The sequence below is a fragment of the Schistocerca piceifrons genome, chromosome 3, assembly GCF_021461385.2.
Source record: "Schistocerca piceifrons isolate TAMUIC-IGC-003096 chromosome 3, iqSchPice1.1, whole genome shotgun sequence".
In the NCBI taxonomy this organism is placed as follows: Eukaryota; Metazoa; Arthropoda; class Insecta; order Orthoptera; family Acrididae; genus Schistocerca; species Schistocerca piceifrons.
Genome location: NC_060140.1, coordinates 378252697 through 378278930, shown reverse-complemented (window position 1 = coordinate 378278930; position 26234 = coordinate 378252697). Strand labels below are relative to the sequence as shown.

The following is a 26234-nucleotide window of genomic DNA, read 5'->3' as shown; positions in this document are numbered from 1 at the left end:
TGAAGACAATAACCACGGCACTCCTTGAACACCCGACAAGTCGTGGAGTTTCTGAAATGCTTGTGTCAAGCCTCCAGGCCGTAACAATCTGCCCTCGGTCAAACTTAGATAGATCGCGTGTCTTTGCCATTCTATACACCGACAGCACGCTCACTGATACCACAGGCACTGTGCCTGTGTCTGACTAGCAGCCATTCCTCTCCAGGTGGTGCTGTTATCGCCTGGATGGGTTTATATCAATAATAGGTCATGGTCATAATGTCCTGGCTGATCATTGTATTAGAAATTTATCGTGGTTGTCACCCCTGCTCTATGTATCCTATTGTCTTTCCCTTCTCACACAGCACAAAGTCAAACATGCAATATGAAAATGGTAATTAATATCATCAGTCAATGAAGAATTTTGATACAAAGCAGAAAACACAGAACTCTGATTGACATGCTTTGCTGTCTGAATTGTTATATGGTGTTCAACAAAACCGGAAGAGAGAAAATATAATAAGTAAAAATTATAATATGATGATACCACAGGAACATGCATAAAATAAAAAAATGCAACTGGAAGGTGTCAAGTTCTTTCTATTGTTTACAGGTATTAAGCTGCATTTACCGACATTTAGACAGAGCTATCTATCACTGTACCAAGCAAAAATACAGTCCAAGAAGTTCTGCATTCCCTCACAGTTTGCAATCATAGTTTCCTGAGGACAACAGTAACATTAGCAGATAATCTGTGTGGTATTTGTACATATATTATTGTAGTGGTAAGTGTGTGCTGCCAATAAACTGTTTATGAGTATTGAGAACGTTACAGTCCTATTATACTTCCTTGGGGCACACATGATGTTACATTCATTTCTGTGGAAGATTTGTCATCCAGTGCAATATACTGGATTACAAAAGTCAAAAATTTTTTGAGGCAATGAATAATGCCTCACATATATTTTTCTGAAAGCCAATTATGCTAAACTCTCCTTGGAGACAATAAACAAGTCTTTCAATAATTTTTTTCTCCTAAAATCTCCTGTTGTACACTTACAATGTACACATATTAAAACGTCTATTTTGGCAAGAAACACTACCTGACAAAAAGAGTGAAGCACCCAGAAGACATGTTCAGAAGTTAATGTAACTTCGTACTTGTACAGGCCATCAGTATCTACATAAATGATTAGAGTTGCAGCTGTTTGACAAATGGCACAGCCACCGGAGTGCATTAGTGTTGTTCGTGTTTACTGTTGTTGCTACTTATACATGATTAATTGACAGCTCGTCCAGTAAACATGTGTTTAAATATAAGTGTTAAAACTATTAAATATAAAACTGAATGAAAAGCCCCGTAGTCTGCTGTAGTTATATATATATTTAAATCGATTATAGACCCATACAACTGGTTTCACAACTTTTAAGCAGCATTTTCTGGTGTATATCTGAACAATTTTTTTAAAATTAATACTTTGATAATGAGTAATTGAAGTTATATGAGGTATCTTAAAGTACTGAATGAATAGACAAATATGGAAAAAATATTACACATCAAGTTAGGAAACTAGGTGTGGATCACATATGCCCCACAGAGGACGAGTCAACAGATCATGTTTAGTGGACAATATTTTTTCCAAATTACATTGTGAATAGACTTAATAAGTGTGCTCATATGTTAGCACATTCAGCCAAATGTGTTATGACTTTCTGTTTACATGCAGAAATCCACAAGTCATATGCGAAAAAAGACAAAACCAATAAGGTGCAGTATATGGCACACTTGAAGTTAGCTAGTATGATTAGCATTAGGACCTTTGATGCAGTATGTGAGCATGTGAATGGATGTGTCAATAGATTAAGGTACAGGCTTTCTTTGGTTCATCAAAAGAAACTACAAAACTTGTGTTATCAAAGTAGGGAACCTCACCATTCCAGCACTCCTCAAAGCATGTTTCAATTTGACTCTCCAGATTTGTAACCTAACTGACATTAGACTCATTACCTGCAAAACATGGCTACCTGAGAAAGAATTAGCACATAATACCACTAAGCTGTTATCCCAATTCTGTTGCACACTCCTTAGCTCCCATAGATGGCATTCTACTTTCAACTGCCCAAAGAAATGTAACAGCCATTAAAATTAATACGGTAAATGGTACACATTCAACAGCAAGGGGTTGGTCCACATGGGTATTCGGAGTCAACACTGCTCTATGCACCATTAATAAAAAACTAAATGATCGTAGAGCAATCATAATAAGGGCACATAAGGCTAAAATGAGTACTGTCATGAAGGACAATGAATATGTAGCCAAAGTACAGGATTTCTTAGAAGAAAACAACATCTCTTGCTGCAGATCTGATCCAACGGCAAAGTTTTTGGCCCAATTGAAAAAAACACGAAGTCCATTTCATCTTTTCCCACCTCTTCTCAAAATAGATCTCTCATATCTATGAATCCACAAGCACACAGTTTAAGAGTGGTAATCAAGTTATATAAAACAGGTCTTCCAGTGCACACGATCATCAATGTCAGAAAAGTTATTATCCAAGTATATTAACAGGCATTATGTATACCCATGTAGCTTTTCACTACACAATCATGTAAATGTAATTTCCATTTTAAACAATTTGAACATTCCCAGAGATGCAAACACAGCATCTTCAGATATTAAAAATATGTATATCAATGTACCTATGGACCGAGTCCAGAATATTATTGCGGAAAATCTGCATCCCCATAAGAGTCGTCCACCTGACGAAATTAATGAAATGCTGAAGTTATTAGGAATTGTTCTTAATCATAATTACTTAAAGTTAGAGACTCTTCTTTCATTCAAAAACAGCAACTAGCAAAGCGTTCTCCTTTGTCTTCTTGCCTGGCAAACATTTTTCTGATGAAGTTTGAATATGATTTTGTACAAAAGCACTCATCTCACAATGTAGAAATCCTTGGGTGGTTTCATTACATTTATGATGTTCTCTTACTATATAAAGGGACCAATGAGTTTTGCATTTCCTTAGGGGACCACCCGAATTCACAGCATTCTGGTATTCAATTTACAAACAAACACAGTGTTAATGGCACACGCCATTACCTTGATCTCTTAATCACAATAAGAAACAGTACTTTTGTTTTTGATATTTATGGAATCTGTCATTCACTGAGACTGTGCTCTATCATTCTTGTAATCATCTCATGAAATATCAAAAGACAGTCTTTCGTTCACTTCTCTACCATCTCCAACACATCCCCCTAAGCCCCTTGGCCTTTGACTGGAAGTACCAGGTTATACAAAGTATTTCACTTGCTACTGGTTACAATACAAATTTTGTTCACAATATTCATAAGGAAGTATTGAACAAGATAAGTTCTTCCCATATCCACTCCATGTTTTCTACCACGTTATCACCTGTTAGGTAGGACAACAAGAACTACTACGGCATTCACTACTATGGCCCTTTTCAGGGGTGGGGTGGAGGGGGGAGAGGGAAGGGGGGAGGGGGGAGGGGGGGAGGGGGAAGGGGGGAGGGGGGAAGGGGGGAGGGGGGAGGGAGGGGGAGGGGGGGAAGGGGGGGGGGGAAATAATCCTGCAGAATTTAGGTGCTAAGTATAGACACATGGAACAGTCAATCAGGAACATACATAAGAACACAGGGGTTTGTTCAATTTCCTGTAATGACTGTTCTCAAAAGTACACTGAGCAAATGGGTAGAGGTTTTGAAATTTGCTTTGAAAGACATCTCAATGTGAGTAGTTCAAAATCTGTGCTAACATCTCACTTATGTGATAATCAACATTCTATTTCAGATATCCACAATAACCTAGAGATACTACATAAAGAGAGAAAGGGCAATTTTTAAATGTACTTGAGGAGATAAAAAAGTCCGTAAGGCAGTCTGCTGATAATACTGTCAATGGAGTCAAGGCACCAAGTTTTAATTTTGACTATTTGAATTTTTGAAGTTAGGGGTCTCATCTAACTAGTTTGTTAGGTTATTAGAGCTTTTCTATGTTAATATTCATGTTTACTCCCACACTCTGATCCACTTGGAAGTCATCTGATCCATTTAATATATACACTACTTTAATGATTCAGAAAGTAGTAGTTCATCTTAGTAACATTACTTATATTAGTATTATCCAGGTTCATTTTTATGTACTACAGAGAGTCAAGTCTAACAGTTTGCATTGTGACCGCAATTCCTCAGTAGTTCCATTTCTGACTACTAATTCTATTCTTTCGTTTTTAGACACAACATTCATCACTGATTGTTTTTTTCTTTATGAATTGTGATGGTTTTTTATCAATGGAGAAGGGATGAAAACTTTGCCTAGCTACGAGATAAGTTACTCTGGCACATTCTGTAACTACTCCCTATACCACATGACATAGTGTTTGTATGTAACCTTCACATCGTATGAAATTACCAATCTTATTCATTATATATGTGTAGACCCAACCTTTGTGGGGCATATGTGATCCACACCTAGTTTCCTAACTAGATGCATAATACAATGAAGAACCAAAGAAACTGGTATAGGCATGCATATTCAAATACAGAGATGTGTAAACAGGCAGAATACGGCACTGCAGTTGGCAATGCCTATATAAGACACGTGTCTGTCGTAGTTGTTAGATTGGTTAATGTTGTTACAATCACAGGTTATCAAGATTTTTGTGAGTTTGAACGTGGTATTATATAATTGGCGCATGAGCAATGAGAGACAGCATCTCTGAGGGAGCGATGAAGTGGGGATTTTCCCATACGACCATTTCATGAGTGTACCATGAATATCAGGAATCCGGTAAAACATCAAATCTCTGAGATCACTGCGGCTGGAAAACGATCCTGCAAGAAAGGGACCAATGACAACCGAAGAGAATCGTTGAATGTGACAGAAATGCAACCCTTCCACAAATTGCTTCAGATTTCAATGATGGGCCATTAACAAGTGTCAGCATGTGAACCATTCAATGAAACATCATCAATATGTGCTTTCAGAGCTGAAGGCCCACTCATGTACCCTTGATGGCTGCACGACTCGAAGCCTTATGCCTCGCCTGGGCCTGTCAACACCGAAATTGGACTGCTGATGACTGGAAACATGTTGCCTGGTCAGATGAGTCTTGTTTCAAATTGTATTGAGCGGATGGATGTGTATGGGTATGGAAACTACCTGATGAATCCATGGACCTGCATGGCACCAGGGGACTGTTCAAGCTTGTGGAGGCTCTGTGATGGTGTGGGGCTTGTGCAGTTGGATTGATATGGGACCCCTGATATGTCTAGATAAGTTTTGACACGCGATACATATGAAAGCATCCTGTCTGATCACCTGCATCCATTCATGTTCATTGTGCATTCCGATGGACTTGGGCAATTCCAGCAGGACAATGCAACAACCCACTGAATTGCTTCAGAGTGGTTCCAGGAACACTCTTCTGAATTTAAACACTTCCGCTGGCCACCAAACTCCCCAGACATGAACATTATTGAGCATATCTGAAATGCCTTGTAACGTGCTGTTCAGAAGAGATCTCCACCCCCTAGTACTCTTATGCATTTATGGTCAGACCTACTGGATTCTTGGCGTCAGTTTCCTCCAGCACTACTTCAGACATTAAGAGTACAAGTTTCTTTGGCTCTTCAGTGTATTTTCTACCATGTTTAAGACTATTCACTCACTACTTAATAAGATATCTCAGATAACTTCAATTCCTCATTATCTAGGCATCAATTTAATTTTTTTTTCTGTACAGATATACAGCAGAAGATGCAACTTTTGGACTCTTCATTCAGTTTTATATTTACTAGTTTTAACATCTGTATTTAAACAACTGTTTACTATATGAATTGTCAATTAATTACATATGACTATTTTACTGTGGTTACCCCAGTTTTAAGATAATCAGTTGTTACTACAACTGGTAGGATATATAAGGGGCAGGAACACCATCAGACGTGAAGTGATCACTGTGAAGGATGGAGATGATGCATACTCTTCAGATATGTCATTATCAGCATCCAACAGAGTTTATAAATGCCTCATTGTGGGTCTGCATTTGGCTGGCTTGTTGAATGTTGCAATATCCAGATGTATGTGGCATTTGAAAGTGCAAGTGGCCTGATGTTGGACGGGATGGGAAGGTTCTGGTTGACAACATCTGACCACCACAACAGAAGGTCACCATTCTGTATACCAAGGACATCATTGCTCTTTCACATCTGCACTTACCATCTGAGAAGAGTAACAGACTCCCTGCAACATTCTGTGTCATTCCACACCATTTGTTGAAGAGTAGCAGCAGCCTGACCAGGGAATCGCCATCCCATGTTTAGGCTGCCATTACTACTGCAATACAAACAGTTGCATTTGGAATGGTGAAGCACTGATTGCTGACGAGTGTCACTGGATTGCTATAATCACAGTTCTGCAATACTCAGGTGACAAATGCCAGCGAGTATGACTGTGACTTGTGGGGAGGTCTCATTTTTCCAATGTTTTGGAGAGGCACAGCAATTTCACTTGTGGTTTTATGGTGTGGAGTGCCATCGGATACAATTTCAGGCCATGGCTGAAGGAACTCTGATGGCATAATGATAAGTCACGGACATCCTGCATCCTCAAGTGTTACCTCTCATGAGACAGTATTGTGGTGTCATTTTTCAACATGAAAATGCAGATTCCCAGATGTGTTCCTGAAAGAACATGGGTGGGACCAGCTTGGATGTCAACTACATCCCAGGGCCAGTGTCCGGGATATCCAGGACCATTTACAACAGTTGTGGGCCGGCTTGTTTTAGGAGACGATACAATGGCTTTATGACACCCTTCCCAACCGAATCAGTTCAAGCATTCAACCCAGAAGGGGATACAATGTCATACTGATAAGCTGACTCACACAGCCCAATTCTTTATAAATTTGACTTGATCTTGCACTCATCAAAATAATGTCAGAAATCCTCTCAAACCACAAGGTTTCATTTCACTTCCTTTCCTCCTTCCGCGTGTTTCATTTTTCTTTTTCTTTTTTGTCAGGCAGTGCACGAATCAAGCAAGCTACCCTTAGTTCTCAATGGTTTGAGCTGACTAGGCTATAAAAACTAAATCTGAATATAACCCCTAAATCATAGTTTCAGATGAGATGACAGAATGAATATATGTTCAAAATAAAGAAGGTCTGTTACTAAGAATTCTCCAATTTATACAAGAGCAAAGTATAGTAACTTCATTATGTCAGAAATAATTCATGAGCTGGAAATCCATTACTGGTATCTGGTGTAATTGGCATTTCCTTCAATTTCATGATAAGCTAAAATTTTAATGTTTTATACTATTAATTAGTTATATTATCTCTTCACAATAACCCAAGAGAGATACCATTATCTTTTAATCTGCATTAAGATAATGATGATGAGTTTTATAAAACTGTTTCCTACAATATACACTTTGTGTGTGTGTGTGTGTGTGTGTGTGTGTGTGTCACTTCTAGGTCTCTCTTCCACAATGACTGCATCTTTCAGTAAATTTAAAATGAAATGAAATGATTAATTTAAGAATGTTGGAACAGACAAGGTATATAGAAATGGGATGCCAGAACACTGTTGCAGAAGCAATTGAAAAAGTATGTAAAATTTAAAAGAATGCAAAATAGCCAAGATTGGTGACATTTCACAGAAGCTCAAAATTTAGCATGCAATTCAATGTGAAATGCTTTTAATAGTTTCCACAACGAAATCCTCTCTCGAAATCTGACAGAAAACCCAGAAAGATTCTGGTCGTATGTAAAGGACACCAGCAGCAAGACACAATCAATACCTTTACTGTGCGATAATTGGTTATATTATTAATGACAGTGCTGCTAAAGCAGCATTACGAAACTCTGTTTTCAAAAATTACTTTCACAAAAGAAGACAAAGTAAATATACCAGATTCAAATAAAAAACAACTGCCAATATGAGTAACTTAGAAGTGTAGTAAAGCAGCTTAAAACATTTAATAAAGGCAAGGCTCTAGTCCAAACTGTATACCAGTCAGTTTCCTTTCAGAGTAGGCTAATACAATAGCTCCATACTTAGCAATCATACACAACTGCTCACTCACAGAACTATCCATACCCAAAGATAGGAAAGTTTCAGAAGTAACACCAATAGCCAAGAAAGAACATAGGAGTAAACCACTGAATTACAGATATATATCACTAATGTTGATTTGCAGTAGGTTTTTGGAACATATACTGTGCTTGAACATTATGATGAAAATGATTTACTGACAAATAGCTGATACAGATTCTTAAATACTGTTCTTGTGAAACACAACTAGCTCTTTATTGTCACAAAGTAACAACTGCTATCGACAAGGAACTTCAGACTGATTCCATATTTTTACGTTTCCAGAAGGTTTTTGACATTATTCCTCACAAGTGACTCCTAATCAAGTTGCATGGCTATGGAGTATCATCTCAGTTGTGTGCCTGTATTCATGATTTTCTGCCAGAAGGTCATGGTTCGTAATAACTGAAGGATAGGCTTTCTGCCACGTCTGATCTACATAAACAATTTAGTCTGATCTACATAAACAATTTAGGAGACAATCTGAGCAGTCCCCTTAGATTGTTTGCAGATGTTATTAAAATTCTACACCATCATTCTTCATAACTACACATTTATTTCTCAAAATAGTCACCCTGGTGATAACAACATTACACATTTCTCCCAACGAGAGACCAGTTTGTTGATACTGGCACTATGGAATGTTTGACTTTGCACCTCTGCTTGCCCTGTGTGTGGTCTGGCATTTTCATGCTGAAGGAGAGGGTGTTCCATGTGTGGATGAACTCTTTGGATATGAAACTCGATTACAGCATGCTGTTTCACATGCAGTAACATAGTTCTGTTACACACTGACATAGTTACACATTTCAATTTGGGGCTCTCTAGTGACAGAAGGCTGCAAATACATAGGCATACAAAATAAGGATGTGGAATGTTTATAACATTTGTTTTAGTTAAAAAGCTTCAAGAGTTTTTACATAAAAACATTTGAGGCATTACTTATTCAGCATTCCCTCATACAAAACAGCCACAATAAGAAAGAACCCTGAAATACTTTCATACTATACAGTAATGTCACATTTCAAAAAAAGTAGTAAAAAAGTCTGGGAGTATTCAAATCATGTTACAAATTGACAGGTTACACAATAAAATAATAGCAGTATGGAACTCTCTCTCTCTCTCTCTCTCTCTCTCTCTCTCTCTCTCTCTCTCCCTCTCCCCCCCCCCCCCCCCCCCACACACACACACTCCTCCATGGCTGGGCTGAAGCAAGACTCATTGCCAGAATATGAGCTAGGGCTTGAAAGTAGTGCAAATGCTGTTTGCCGTTATGTATGTGTTTGTGTGTTCCACCCATCGATCGGCTATAGATGAATTATTACATTTTCCTTATTTTACACACTGCTCCAGCCATGAATTTCCATTATTGTTATACACTTTTAAAAGGGAAACAGGCTGAGGCTGACTGGAAGAATCTTAAGGAAATGGTAATTCATTCAGGAAACAAGCACAGGCTCTATTGATTGGTTTTGTGACCTAACAAATTTGAATGCCTGCCGGAAGAAATGGATCCAGGAACACAACAGGAGACAGGTGTGCGTGTGAAGCATTGCAGTCACCATGGTAGTGCTACCCACAATTCTCCATGCGAATTCACTGGCCAAGACAGAGAGAAATATGGCTGATGATCCATCTCTCTGGTATTCACCTCTGTTCCACAAAAATGCCATCTCCCCTGTCTCTGGATTATCTTTACTAGGTTTCTCACACGGTCTCTGCTCTGAATCTGTTTGCTTGTCATTCCCTTGTCCATCTCCTGTTGTCACTGTGAACAACTCATCAAGTCCACTTGTCATTTGTTCTTTCCATCGATCTCCAGGTCTACTCTGTCCAGCCCAGTTTTGGCCTCAAGCTGTTTTTCCCCACTCTGAGACTCTGTCACCTCATGATTACAGAATTAGTTATGGAGAAAAGGAAATTATGGAGTATCCTGAAAGCCACACTGACTTGCCTTCTGGAACAACAGTAGGAGCAGCAGCAGTAGCGGATGAAGTTGTTGAATAGGTCACTCCGATTACTGGTGAACAAGATTACAGCACAAGAGGGTCAGTCAATCCCGGCGTCAGTGTACTTGGCGGCGGATACTCCTACTCACTGTCCTGAGTTTCTGCCTTGTAGCAGCACTAAGGAATAATGCCTGTAACAGCATTTCACAGGATTTCATTTCATGACAGACTCTAATTGCAGCAATCACTGTTTTTGTCACAGGCATAACAAGACAATTTTTCCTCCTCAGGATATTAGAACTACTATCCGACCCAGTTCTCACCTCGTTCATGGATGCTGTTGACTAATTACTATGCCCAGAGGTACCATGTTACTGCTCCAACACTAGAGCTCCACAAATACTCCAAAATACATTAGAGGTATTTGCAATTGCAAATGTGGGCTGTATAATAGAATAACGACAATGAAAACTTGTACTGGACCGGGACTCAAATCCAGATTTTCCATTTATCACAAGCAGTTCCTTACTAGTAGGCTATCCAAGAGTGACTCATGGTCAGACCAAAACTTTCATATGTCATCAATCATGTGTCCATACATGTGATGATTGTCCATATCCACAACTGCGAATACATTTTGTGTATTTCAAAATGGCTGGAGTTGCTGCAGTGCCTGTTCCATCGGACAGGCATGCATGTCTGAAGGAACGCTGCATCATATTTTTGAACAACACAGGCACTGTGATACCGTAACAACACAAAAAGCCTCAGTAACTAGTTTGCAAGGAATTAGCCGCAAATGCCATTTCATATGCACAAATTCAGGAAGAAAGGCTTCTTATGCTGACTCCTTGATTCACAAAGATGTTGTTCTACTGCACCAGAGATGGAAGAACACATAGCAATATTAAAACTAGGCAATCAATCACTACGGAACATCTTGCACATCACACACACATTCAAATTTGCACAGACTGATAACAGGTGAGGTTCAGGTCATGTCAGAGACAGCCTCATTCTAGGATCTGGACTATCTCTGTACTGTGTTTATACCTATATCTAAATAAGACATGGGATGTGCCTCAGGCTTTACAGTTGACATCACCCTCCACCCAGATGCAGTGCCTCAGTTTTGTCAAAAGCAGCATCTGTGTTGGTGGGAGGATGAGTGGCTGGAAGTGACTGACAATAAGCTCCGTTCAGTCAAGCCCAAAACACATTTGTGGTGTACTTCCTTCCAGCCTCGTAGGTGGGTCAAGTTTCTCCTCACTCATCTTTGGATAGGCCACAGTCCTATGACACATGGCTTCTTGCTTCGGCGAGAGGACCCTCCAATGTGTATTGCTTGTGGTGTCCAGGTCACTGTGCACCATGTTTTATTGGATTGTGTTTTATTTTCTGACCAACGAGCCTTGGGTGACTTGCTGGCAGATATGTCATCTCTTTTAGGTAATAATCAGATGAATGTGGTTAGAATTTTACAGTTTTGTAACTTATCCAATGTTTTTACTAAGATTTTAGGGAGAGGGTTTTAATTTGTTCACAGGGTAACTGGCTCGCGCATATTTTACGTAAGTGGCCAGCCAGTGACAATTTTCTGTGGCATTCTTGAAGCTCCTTTTCCATTTCACTTATGTTTTATTCTCTTATACAACACACACACACACACACACACACACACACACACACACACACACAGTTCAGTCATTCATGGAACTGATGACCCTGTAGTTTGGTCCCTTTCTCTCCAACCCAACTAACCAATGTGTCATTCAAGACCCATGCCATTCACATTATATGCAGCACTGAAAAGGAACTCGACTGACTTCAGGAGACCAGAATAGTTGAGCTTGCAAAATCAAGTGCCTGGGCCACAACAATGGTCATCATCTAAAAACCAAACAGCTCACCCTGATTACGTGTAGATTACAAAACCAGGATCAACACACAATTGAGGAGAATACTTCTCAAAAACTGACCTGACAGATGCATATTTACAACTGCCTTTTGAAAAATAAGCACGAAACGTCACTGTAATTAATATAAATTTTGGTTACACAAATACTAGCAACTCCCCTTTGATACTGCATCAGCCTCTGTGATCTTCCAAAGGTACTTGGAGCGGCTAACACAGCATGTTACACAGTGAAAGAATTAATCTACTTGTCACGGTAGTCTCCTGACAGGAGCACATGCATAACTTCTGTACCATATTTACAGAGAAATAGAATGCAGGCAGCCAAACATAAGAGGACATGCTTCCTGCTTGACATCTCAAAGTGTTACATGCCATTTAAACAAATGTTTCACACTCCTTGTGTAGTACAAGGAAAGATTATCATGGCAGAATAAATAGTATGCAGTAGGTTGCGGAACAGATACTGTGCAGTTGTCATATGTGTAGACATTAAATGGGATGTGCGGAATATGAGAAAATAGCAATGCATGATGACAAGTAAATGGCTTCACAAGTAAATGGCTTCACCTGCTGTGGGCGGAGCCTTTTATGTTTTGACATTATGGCTTGGAGGTGTCCTGACCGTTAAGGAGCAGCCACAGTCTCCAAGGATGAAAACAAAAGAGAAGATGATTAGGTGACAAATAAAATGTTTTGTGATCTTGAATATCATGTTGAGCCTTCGCGGCATATGTCGAATCAAAAGTTGTGTTCTACTCTAATTCAGAGTCACTCTAATAATACGTACATCCATTCAAGGAAATAAATGTTTGTAAAAGGAAAGTATTGGACTTGCTTTTCCATGATAAGAGTACAAATTATCTTCTTTTGCTCCAGTAACAGCTGCAGAATGTGAAGAAGTCGAGCCTTCCTCAGCTACACACAATTTCAGAGGCACTGATTAGCAGGACCTCTACTTTAAGAAAATCAACTACGGCAATCAGATCAACCTCTTCTAGAACAGGACAATAGCTTGCTGCATCAATGATTACATGGGTCAACATCATGTGGCAGCAAGCATTTTTGACCAGCATTCACCACTCTCCAGTCCCTTCTGCTCAAGAATAATGCAATCTGCTGCCACCTCAAGATGGCAGTGATGGTTAAACAGGTGGTGGTCCTGGTGACACTACCTCCATCACTTGCAGTGTGAACCAACACAGGCCTGCAGCTGCTGCCACCCACACAACCAGCAGTGCTACTGCACACACCTATGCATCCAATGGCTATGCCACTTCTAGGTTAGGTGCATATTCTACATCTTCTAGAATTGTGGTGGTGTGTGGCCCGGCAGAGCTTGCCACCTCCAAGCGGAAATACGCAGTCTCTATAGTGAGGTTATTTGCAGGCATGGGCAATGTGTCCTCTATGAATGCCTCCATTGGCTGTGTGGGCTATGTCAGCAAGGCTGGGCACTGTGCTACACTACTGCCACTGCCCCTACCTATGTCACCATGGTGACATGAGCCACATTTGCTAAAGTGCCTGTGGCTGCCACAGTCATCAAATCCATTATAAAGAAATACAATGACAAGCTTTCGAGGATAGCATGCATGACACATATATGCGTGTATCTGACCCCACAGCTGTTGCCACTGTCACTCCCACAGAAACCTATTATTTGCCTAGTTCTGTCAATTCATCTGGGGTGGCATAATCTGCTGGCACCAGTTACTGAGCTGGAGTCACTCTCAAGAACACAGCTGTAGTGGCACTGGAGGTACCCTACTCAGTCCCAACAGTGATGACCTATGCAGAACAGATAATGGCTACTTAATCAGCATCAGCTGTGATAAGTGTAGGCTGCTCCGGAGAATGTTGTCTACCCTTGGATGTAGTGCAAACAGTGAAGTATGGAAGAGATATTATGTCTTGGGGATTTTTGTTGTTGTTTGGGTGTTCTCCTATCACTGTGACAAAGAAAAAGTTAAATGCAGGAGTATATGAACACATTTTACAGCATTATGTACTGAGTATAGACGAACAGTTCAGAGACGTGACTGATAGTACCAGCATGAGAATGCAACCTGTCAAAAGCAGCATTTGTGAGGCAATTGTTTGTGGACAATAACATTCCTGAAATTGACTGGCCTGCCGAGAGTCCTGACTTGAACCCAATGCAGCATCTTTGGGAAAAATCAGAATGTTGACTTTGGTACAGAAACAGTGTCCTACATCATACCTTATCTAATTTTGGCTCTTGAGGAAAAATGGGCTGCATTTCTTTGTGGACATTCAGCCAACTCATTGAAAGTATCCCCAGCAGAGTTCAAGATGTTATAAAGGAGAAGGTGGGCCAATCACATGTTAACATTCACTAATAGGTGTCACATTACCTTTGGTCAGATAGTGTACACACTGTATTTCATTTTATGTGTGATTAAAACTGTTTATTTTCTGGTACCAACATATCATTTGTATTTATTTGAAATTACACAATATAAATTGTGGTGTCACCGCCAGACACCACACTTGCTAGGTGGTAGCTTTAAATCGGCTGCAGTCCATTAGTACATGTCGGACCCGCGTGTCGCCACTGTCAGTGATCGCAGACCGAGCGCCACCACAAGGCAGGTCTCGAGATACGGACTAGCACTCGCCCCAGTTGTATGGACGACTTTGCTAGCGACTACACTGACGAAGCCTTCCTCTCATTTGCCGAGAGATAGTTAGAATAGCCTTCAGCTAAGTCCATGGCTACGACCTAGCAAGGCGCCATTAGCATTATATTGCATTTATCTAGAGAGAGTCTCACTTGTATCATCAAGAACGCTGTATACAAATGATGGATTAAAGTTAAGTATTCCAGCAGCTACGTACTTTTCTTTATAGCATTCATTAGGTATCCTGTTTCAGACCTAACGCCCGCCTGCGTGAGTTAGCGCGTGCATCTTGGCCGCCTCTTTCAATTAGTGTGCGTAGTGTTGGCAAGTCTGCTGACACTACAATAAATATTTTTGAGAATAAGACTGTCTGCTGTGAACCAATTATGGGCTTGGGCTGTTTCTGGTATGGCTGAATTTGGGTCGCTGATTACTACACTTTTTTGAACGATCTTTCGAAGTAATCAGAAGTTTGTTTACGTAGATTAGGAATAACGGTAGACAGAAGAGGGATGTCAACACTATTATATTTTGTTTTTTTCTCAAATATCCCAACCCCCTGCCACATAGGTCATATCCTTGTGGAAGACCCAGGTGCAGACTTGTCCAATACACCTACCCAGCCACATCATAATCTAGTCCTGTCACAGATTTATCCTATCCCATAAGAGAGAGGGCAACCTGTGAAAGTGATCATGTCAATTATCAGCCATGCTTCAACTCCTGCACAGCAAATTACATGGGTATGACCACCAACCAACTGTTCACCCAAATGAAATGCCCCATAAAACTCTGGTCAAGTGTAGAATTGACCAATCGGTCATGGAACACGCTGTTGAGCACAGTATGTTCAATTTCAATGGCTGTTTCACAACCTGTGACATCTCGATGCCACCCTCTCTCTTCCTCAATCACCCTCTCACACTAGATGCAAGAGGTCCTTGCAGCATATTTTACTCTGTAATTCTCCTGTCCTCAATCTCTGCTAGTCCCTGGCCACACACCCATCTCCACTCACGTACTAGGACTCTTATTTTGTGACTTAGTTAGTGGTTTAGTTATTTTTTCAACCTCTGACAGTACTTATTGTTGTTCTTTTTTCTGATTCCCTGCTTCATTTTCAATGCTGTTTTATAAGTAATATGTATGTACTGATCCCCCATGAACCATGGTCTTTACCATCAATGGAGTGGCTTGTGTGCTTCAGCAGTACAGATAGCAATACTGTAGGTGCAACCACAATGGAAGGATGGTTGTCAGACAAATATGTGGTCTCTGAAGAGGGGCAAGAGCCTTTTAAATGTTTGCATGAGCAATGATCTGGACGATTGACTGATCTGGCCTTGTAACTTAACCAAAACGGCCTTGCTGTGCTGCGAATTCTATAGGCCACAGCGTGGATAGTTAGGTCCTTAACGGGACAAGTGTGTTAGAAAGTTTGTCGTTGTGTTGCGGCCTTCAGTCCAGAGACTGGTTTGAAGCAGCTTTCCATGCTACTCTATCCTGTGCAAGATTCTTCATCTCCCAGCACCTACTGCAGCTTACATCCTTCTGAATCTATTTAGTGTATTCATCTCTTGGTCTCCCTCTATGATTTTTACCCTCCACACTGCCCTCCAATACTAAATTGGTGATCCCTTGATGTCTCAGAACATGTGCTACCAACTGATCCCTTCTTCTAGTCAAGTTGTGCCAAAAACTTTCTCTTTTCCCTAATTCTGTTCAATACCTCCCCATTAGTTATGTGATCTACCCATCTAACCTTCAGCATTCTTCTGTAGCACCACATTTCGAAAGCTTCTATTCTCTTCTTGTCAAAACTATTTATCGTCCATGTTTCACTTCCATACATGGCTACACTCCATACAAATACTTTCAGAAACGACTTCCTGACACATAAATCTATACTTGATGTTAACAAATTTCTCTTCTTCAGAAACACTTTCCTTGCCATTGCCAATCTAATTTTATATCCTCTCTACTTCGACCATCATCAGTTATTTTGCTCCCCAAATAGCAAAACTCCTTTACTACTTTAAGTGTCTCATTTCCTAATCTAATTCCCTCAGCATCACCCGACTTAATTCGACTACATTCCATTATCCTCATTTTGCTTTTGTTGATGTTCACCTTATATCCTCCTTTCAAGACACTTTCCATTCCATTCAACTGCTCTTCCCGGTCCTTTGCTGTGTCTGATAGAATTACAATGTCATCGGCGAACCCCAAATTTTTTATTTTTTCTCCATGGATTTTAATTCCTACTCCGAATTTTTCTTTTGTTTCCTTTACTGCTTGCTTAATATACAGATTGAATAACATTGGGGATAGGCTACAACCCTGTCTCACTCCCTTCCCAACCACTGCTTCCCTTTCATGTCCCTCAACTCTTATAAATGCCACCTGGTTTCTGTACAAATTATAAATAGCCCTTCGCTCCCTGTATTTTACCCCTGCCACCTTCAGAATTTGAAAGAGAGTATTCCAATCAACATTATCAAAAGCTTTCCCTAAGCCTTAAAATGCTAGAAATGTAGGTTTGCCTTTCCTTAATCTACTTCTAAGATAAGTCATAGGGTCAGTATTGCCTCACATGTTCCAACGTTTCTACAGAATCCAAACTGATCTTCCCCGAGGTCAGCTTCTACCAGTTTTTCCATTCATCTATAAAGAATTCGCATTAGTATTTTGCAGCCGTGACTTATTAAACTGATATTTCGGTAATTTTCACATCTGTCAACATCTGTTTTCTTGGGGATTGGAATTATTACATTCTTCTTGAAGTCTGAGGATATTTCGCCTGTCTCATAGATCTTGCTCACCAGATGGTAGAGTTTTGTCAGAGCTGGCTCTCCAAAAGCTGTCAGTAGTTCTAATGGAATGTTGTCTTCTCCCGGGGCCTTGTTTCGACTTAGGTCTTTCAGTGCTCTGTCAAATTCTTCACGCAGTATCATATCTCCCATTTCATCTTCATCTACATCCTCTTCCATTTTCATAATATTGTCCTCAAGCACATCGCCCTTGTATAGACCCTCAAATACTCCTTCCACCTTGCTGCTTTCCGTTCTCTGCGTAGAACTGGGTTTCCATCTGAGCTCTTGATATTCATACAAGTGGTTCTCTTTTCTCCAAAGGTCTCTTTAATTTTCCTGTAGGCAGTATCTATCTTACCCCTAGTGAGATATGCCTCACTCCCCCCCTTCACAGAATTTACAGGAGGTAGGCGACTTGGGTGTGCAAACGTGGTACAAGTCTCTCTAGCGACCTACCAAGGCCTCACAGCTTCCTTGCCATGACACGCTGTGATGAAGCAAGCTGGTAAATTTTTACTTCCCCTCTTGTTTTGCCATCTGCCTCCTTAAAATTCAGTTTTTCATGTCAGACTAATTACCATTAACATACTTCAGTACAATCTGGATTTCCATATAAAGATTGGCCCTCAGTTTTAAAGATTATAACACCAGATCTAGTGTTGTGCTTAGTTTTGTGCATGTCATAATTTTTTTAATTTACTTTGACTATTCCTAGTTAATACTTTTGTTGTAGGGTGAAATCAGTAATTGTTTCATAACTTAAATTCTATTGTTGACTTACAAACAAATACCAATTCTGTACTAATTATAAACTTTAGTAAGACGAAACAATGGCATTCTTAAAGTATTTATTTTGGCTCTATTCAAAAACATGTTAGCAAAGCCAACCCTTAATCCCACAGTAATTACCAGTTTTGTTAAAGGTATTGTTTGCGTAACTATATCTGCTAATATAAGAACATAGGCTTCCACGGCCGGTGTCATAGTGATTAAAATTCTTCTGGGTATTATGCCGCGTCATTGCTAAAAACTAACAACAATAATAAACTAAAACCGACGTTTCGGCCAAATTGCAATGGCCTTCCCCAGGGCATGACTCACTTTAGCTATGACGCGGCATAATACCCACAAGAATTTTAATCACTGTATCTGCTAATTTCATGATTTAAACAAATAATATGGCTTAACCATCGTGGTAGAAGAAACTGTTAAGAAGAACCAATTTTTTGATGTATTCAGTTAATTTAATGAGTTATGTTTTGATTGTAATTTCTGTATATTAAACATCAAACAACATGTAGTTTCAGGGCCAATTTGCAGTGAGAAACCCATGTTGGTTAGGTCAACAACAATGCATCAACTTAACTGTGAAATCAGTGTAAGACGAATAGGCCATGTATTAAAACAATGACAGTATCTGTTCAATATGTACCGTATTATTCTCCAAGAACTGTGAACTGTGTGGTTAGGTTTTTACTGCTCATACATATGCAACAGTAAACTGTTGTAGCAGTATGTTGATGTTTGCTAGCAACCTATTAATGAGGCTTATCAAAGTTAACCAATAGTGGACTGGCCATATAAGTGTGGGGAACACAAATGTGCACCTGTTGGCCACATTATTTATAGTAGTCAGTGTTGAACTTCCATCCCCACCCCCGCATTTTCCAGTCAGTACAGCAATGCAGTACATCGACACCGAGAACAATCAACGAGGAAATACGTCAGGTGAACATCACAATGCCACCTTGTTATCCGTGCCAGTGATGGGCATACCTGCTACTAGGTACATCTACATGGATACTCTGCAAATCACATTTAAGTGCCTGGCAGAGGGTTCATCGAACCACCTTCACAATTCTCTATTATTCCAATCTCGTATAGTGCGTGGAAAAAATGAACACCTATATCTTTCCATACGAGCTCTGATTTCCCTTATTTTATCGTGGTGATCGTTCCGCCCTATGTAGGTTGGTGTCAACAAAATATTTCTGCATTCGGAGGAGAAAGTTTGGTGACTGGAATTTCGTGAGAAGATTCCGTCGCAACGAAAAACACCTTTCTTTTAATGATTTCCAGCCCAAATCCTGTATAATTTCTGTGACACTCTCTCCCATATTTCGCAATAATACAAAATGTGCTGCTTTTCTTTGAACTTTTTCGATGTACTCCGTCAGTTCTACCTGGTAAGGACCCCACACCGCGCAGCAGTATTCTAAAAGAGCATGGACAAGCGTAGTGTAGGCAGTCTCCTTAGTAGGTCTGTTACATTTTCTAAGTGTCCTGCCAATAAAACACAGCCTTTGGTTAGCCTTCCCCACAAAATTTTTTATGTGTTGTTTCCAATTTAAGTTGTTAGTAATTGTAATACTTAGGTATTTAGTTGAATTTACAGCTTTTAGATTAGACTGATTTATCATGTAACCAAAGTTTAACGAGTTCCTTTTAGAACTCATGTGGATGACGTCACACTTTTCATTATTTAGGATCAACTGCCACTTTTTGCACCATTTAGATTTTTTTTCTAAATCGTTTTGCAGTTTGTTTTGATCTTCTGATGACTTTATTAATCGATAAATGACAGCGTCATCTGCAAACAACTGAAGACGGCTGCTCAGATTGTCTCCCAAATCATTTAAATCACTTCTGTTTTACTCGATGACTTTCCCTCAATTACTACAAACTGTGACCTCTCTAACAGGAAATCGCAAATCCAGTCACATAACTGAGACGATATTTCATAATCATGCAATTTTACTATGAGCCGCTTGTGTGGTACAGTGTCAAAAGCCTTCTGGAAATCCAGGAATATGGAATTGATCTGAAATCCCTTGTCAATAGCACTCAGCACTTCATGTGAATAAAGAGCTAGTTGTGTTTCGCAGAAACAATGTTTCTAAACCCATGTTGACTGTGTGCCAACAGATCGTTTCCTTAGAGGTAATTCATAATGTTCGAATACAACATATGTTCTAAAATCCTGCTGCATATTGACGTTAATGACACGGGTCTGTAATTTAGTGGATTACTCCTACTACCTTTCTTGAATATTGGTGTGACCTGTGCAACATTCCAGCCTTTGGGTACGGATCTTTCGTCAAGTGAACATTTGTATATGATTTTTAAGTATGAAGCTAATGCATCAGCATACTCCGAAAGGAACCTAATTTGTATACAGTCTGGACCAGAAGACTTGCTTTTATTAAGTGATTTGAGTTGCTTCACTACTCCGAGGATATTTACTTCTACTTTACTCATGTTCTCAATTCAAATTCTGGAATATTTACTACTTCTTCTTTTGTGAAGGCATTTCGGAAGGCTGTGTTTAGTAGATCTGCTTTGGCAGCACTGTCTTCAATAGTATCTCCATTGTTATCACGCAGAGAAGGCACTGATTGTTTCTTGCCACTAACATACTTCACATACGACCAGAATCTCTTTGGATTTTCTGCCAGGTTTCGAGACAACGTTTCAATGTGGAAACTGTTATAGGCATCTCGCATTGAACTCCGCGCTAAGTTTCGAGCTTCTGTAAAGGATCGCCAATTTGGGGGATTTTGTGTCTGTTTAAATTTGGCATGTTTGTTTCATTGTTTTTGCAACAGTGTTCTAACCCGTTTTGTGTACCAAGGAGGATCAGTTCCATCATTTGTTAGTTTATTTGGTATAAACCTCTCAATCAATAATGTTCTGGCTGATCAATATATTTGCCTTTACTGGCAAATACCTTTACAACAGTATTTATGCATCCCTGTGTAACAAAACAAGCTACTTTCACATGTGATTGAAACAATTTTACTACTAAAATTATTTACTTTCATCATATCATGTTCTGCTGTGCTAGTTGCGCAACCAAGAGTACTGAATGACTTTTCTACTTCATTCCTTAATAGGGTGAGAAGTTGTGTCTGAATGTAAATAAGTTCAGAGCAAAGGAGACAACTGAACCAAAGAGTGGGAGTGTTGAGTCATCAACAGGTACACAAAAAGGATGAAATTTTTTTCTGTGTTTCAGATGAATCCTTTAACAAGCTAGAATCCACCTCCCCCCCCCCCCCCCCCCCTTCCTCTTCCACCATTGCACCTGTGATTTAGGCCTTCCCTGCTAATGTTGATGCAATTAACTACAGAAACTTTTTGCACATTGCAGAGATTTACTTGATCTCTAATAATTTCTATATCATCTGTAAATGAGTATTGGAAAATTTGAATTGGACCATCTAACTCTAGAACAACTATTGGTGCGACTGTACTATTAAGAAACAACAACCGTTTTTCATTTAAAATTAACACTCTCTCCTTCCATCAAATGTCTTGGTTAGATAGTTTGAGAAACTAACACTGTGTTCTCCTGAAAGTTTCCAGCCTTCTCAGGACTGACACCATGTATAATTTTTTCAACTTCCACTACATAATTTTAGTTTTAATTACTGATCAAGCCATGTTCGAAAGCATCATAATCTGTTTCACAAACTGTTTCATCTTCCGAAACAGACTGTGACAAGAAAGTCCAATCTTGAATGCTGTCATCATCTGATGAATCTAGGCCATCTATGCTCCATTTTCAGTTGTTCAGCAAATTCAAAATTTCACGGCACTTTAAACCATTAGACATTCTGTGAAATGCATACCCACAGGGTACACATTAATGACAAAACATAAAATAAAGCTTGCAATAAGACTGAGTGTCATGCGTTAAATAGTCGGTTTTTTGAGGACCGTATTTACACAATGTTGCATTTCTGCAACTCAGAAATAAATTGTCTTATACACGTAAAAATTGTATGATTTCACAAATACATCTATCAGAATGCATAACATGGAACCTCTTAAATACGGTCTTAGTTTGGTCTTATATAACAGTTCTTTCCAATTATTTGTGCTTCAAAAACAGCTTACTTTAGAAGCATGCATCCTTTGAAAAAAACTGTCAAATACTTGGAGCAAAGATATTTGGCAGAATTGCTAAGAACTTAGAAAGGAAGCTGGATTGCTGGAGCACTGCAACACTGTGAATTCATGTTCTAAGATTCAAGAACAATTACTTATAGAGATTTGAATAGTGTGTTGCAGAACTCAGAACTGCAACACGGTGGTACAAATGGTTACAACAGAATGATGACAGCTTTTATTTGGTCTTGTAGGATCTGCATTTTTCACACACCATAACAAGACAATGCGCTCTCATCACATTTTGCTCACACTTCTTGCCTTCGCCACGATTAACAGAATATGGTATGTTTGCACATGAAGACACGTGCAATGTGATGTCAACAGTGGCTACATAAATAACTCGAGGTGATAACCGCATCATTTGTTAGCTATGTTGCAACTAATTTACAAACAAAAGCAAATTTTCAAGAAGCATTAATTTCTGCATCATCTTTACTCTCTAGACAAAACACAATTTAAAAGAGCACTGACAAATATGCATTTTCTGTTTAAACTCACCCCCTGTTTTCCATTAGGGCTGCAAGGTGTGTTGTTTTCATTCCTGGTGCAGCACACATATCAAGCACAGTACTACCAGGTTCAGGTGCAAGCAAATACGCAGGAAGGCAACTTGCCTAAAACAGTAAGAGTCAGTAGTAATAGCTACAAAAAGATGAAATCCATATCCTAAAGGAAAGATACTTATCACAATGATTGAAAAAATGATAATCACAAAACAGATAAATTCAGGCAATTTAGATGAAGAGAATTAGATGATGCAATAATAACAAGAACCAGTCACTAATTAACACAAGTTTATTTCACTAAACTGATATCCTTGTGATATCTGTCTTCACTGGTTCACACAGTTTCCTTTACACCTGCAGTAGCTTTGAAATATGCAGCAGTGTCTGGAGAAGCATGCTTGTGTGATGAAGTACATATGCATGGGCCATATGTTTAAGGTGAAGTTTTATTTACCAAGTATACTCAACATCAGACTTGGAGTCAGGCAATTGTGCCACATTCGATTTGTAAACAAAAATTAAGGATTGGAAATCTAGAACAGGGGTATGTGGTGTTGGTAGAAATGGAGTTAGTCTGTGTGACCAAAGAAGATACAAATTTAGATTATAATCAATTAAAGGAAGAAAAAATATTGGGTGAAACAACTGTGGGATTGGTATACTGTACACAAAAGCCATGAAACTTATCAGTAGTAAAGTCTGACCAAAATAGCTTTGCAGATGAAATACTTCTTTTCAGTGGTGGGGTATGAAACAGAAGTTCTGGCAGACTATATTAAAACAGAGTGTTTTGAAAAGGAAGAAATCTCAAGGATATATGCTTATTAAGGGAAGATATTTCAAGACATTGTCCATTTCATTGAATTGCTCTTTGAAGTCCTTTGTTGTCTCTAACAAAATTGCAATGTAATTGGAAAATCTTACAATTTTATTTCTTTTCACTGAATTTCAATTCCATTTCCATATTTCCCCTTGGTTTCCTTTACTGCTTGCTAAATGCACAATTTGAATAACATCGGCAATAAACTACAGCCCCATCTTGCTCCTTTCTCAACTACTGCATTCCTATCCTGCCCTTTGACTCTTACAATTGTCATCTCGTTTCTACACAATTTGTAGGCAACTGTTTGCTCTCTTGCTACCTTTGGAATTTCAAAGAGCGTTTTCCAGTCAACAGTGTCAAAACAGTTATCTATATCTGCAAATGCTCTAAACTTAGGTTTGCCATTCTACAGTTTCTTTTTCAAGAAAAGTTATATAGCCAATACTGCTTCCATGTTCCTATATTTCTCCAGGACTGAAAATGATCTCCCTCAAGGTCAGGTTTTACCAGTCTTTCTATTCTTCTTTAAATAATTTGTGTCACGTTTTGGAAATCAAACTGACGGTTACATAATATTCACACCAGTCAACACTTGTCTTCATTGGAATTTCAATTATTACATTTTCCTTCAAGTCTGATGATACAATGGCCATTTTATGTATTTTGCACACACCAAGTGGGGCAGTTCAGACATGGTATGTTGTTCCAAAGACATTAATAATTCTAAGGGAATGTCATCTGTTTCAGATGGCTTGTTTCGACTTAGATCTTTCAGTGAGCTGTCAAATTCTTCCACTGCACACATCTCCCATCTCATCTTTCACTACTTCCTCTTTCCTTTACATAACACGGTCATCAAATTAATTTCCTTTGTGCAACACTCCAATATATTCCTCCTATCTTGCAGCCTTCCCTTCTTTGCTTAGTACAGACTTTTCACCTGAGCTCTTTATATTCACACAGCAGCTTCTCTTTTCTGCATAGGGTTCTCTAATTTTCATATAAGAGATACCTTTTTTTTTTCTCTATAGTCATGCATGCTTCTAAAGCTTTGCATTCTCAGTTCCAGACCTCTGTATTTTCTTCCTGCCTAATTTTTATATTTTCTGCTTAAACAAATTAAAATCAGTATCTCGCATGTTATCTGAAGATTTCTATAGATCCCTGTCTTTTAGAGCATCTGATGCTTTTAATGTACCATCTCTCAAGGCTACCCACTCATCTTACATCATATTCCTTTTTCTAGTTTCAGTCAACTGTTCCTAATGTCACCTTTGAAACTCTCAGAAACTTCTGATTTGTTCTATTTATCCAGATCCCATATTCATTTACTACCTTCCTGCAGTTTATTCAGTTTTAATCTGCAGTTCGTAATCCAAAAAATTATGGTCAGAGACCACATCGTCCACTAGAAATTCTTGCAGTTAAAAAGTCCTGAGACTTTCCAGTACCTCCAGGTCTTTTCCAGGTGTACAGTCTTCCTTCATGGTTTGGAAACCAACTGTCAGCAATAATTAAGTTATGATTTGTGCAATGTTCTACCAAATAGTGTTAACTTTCATTCCTTCCCCTCCAGTCTGCATTCTTCTAATTTTCGTTCTCCTGCTTTTTCTGCTATTGAACTGCAGTCCCCCACCCATCACAATTAAAATTTCATTTACCTTAATGACTTCTTTTATCTCATCCATTCTTACAATCTCGTCATCATCTGTAGAGCAAATTGGCATACAAACTTATACTACAGTGAGAAGTTTTAGCTTTTGTGATCCCCATATTAGAAATGTTATCAGAAACTAGCATGCATTTGTTTTTCACATGTCATAAATTTTTTGTCTCTATTCATGCTACGTTCACACCAGCCTTTTCTGTCTCATAAGTTTTACATTGGATAACCTCTATTTTAGATTGTAAACTGTTAAAAATCTCCTCACAGAAAATTTTTGCATAATGTAACATTGTTAATGGAATTTCATGATATTTTACAGAAATATATGTATAATTAACACATACCTTGTCTTGCAAAATAATGCTGCCATTAATGTAAAGATCGTGCTCATGAAAATCTGTTTTTGGTGGGAAAACTAGAAGTTCTTTAATATGAAAATCCTGCATAAACTGCTCCTCCTTCAAAGAACGTATCTTTTCCAAATACTGAGAATAGCTTTTAAATTTTATTCTCATCTTCTCCCAACCTTCACTACAAAAATATTTTACAACATCCTCAACTGATTTATAGATGGTATTCACACGAACATATCGAGGTAATGTTACTGGAAAAAAAAAGATCCATTTTAGTTTCATGACAATCATAGCTAAAGGCTAGAACAACACATTATCTATGTATATACTCTATACTATATATGTATAAACACTATCTATGTCTATACTCTGAAAAACCACAGTGAAGTGCATAGCAGAAAGGTATGTCCCATTGTATTAGTTATTATGGTATTTTCCCATTTCAGTTATGTATGGAAGGTGAGAAGAATGATAATTTAAATGTTTCTGTGTCTGCTGTAATTAATCT

At 38.9% G+C, this 26234-nt stretch overlaps 1 protein-coding gene across 1 annotated transcript in view; it reads right to left on the bottom strand.

The window, feature by feature from the left end:
- The window catches only part of LOC124789332 (28S rRNA (cytosine-C(5))-methyltransferase), an 81710-nt gene that overhangs the window by 33722 nt on the left and 21754 nt on the right, over positions 1-26234 (bottom strand). The window contains exons 3-4 of the mRNA XM_047256650.1: positions 25718-25977; positions 22877-22992 (exon numbers count right to left, since the gene is read on the bottom strand). Coding sequence (XP_047112606.1) covers positions 22877-22992; positions 25718-25977 — 376 coding nt within the window. The remainder of the gene's footprint in view (positions 1-22876; positions 22993-25717; positions 25978-26234) is intronic.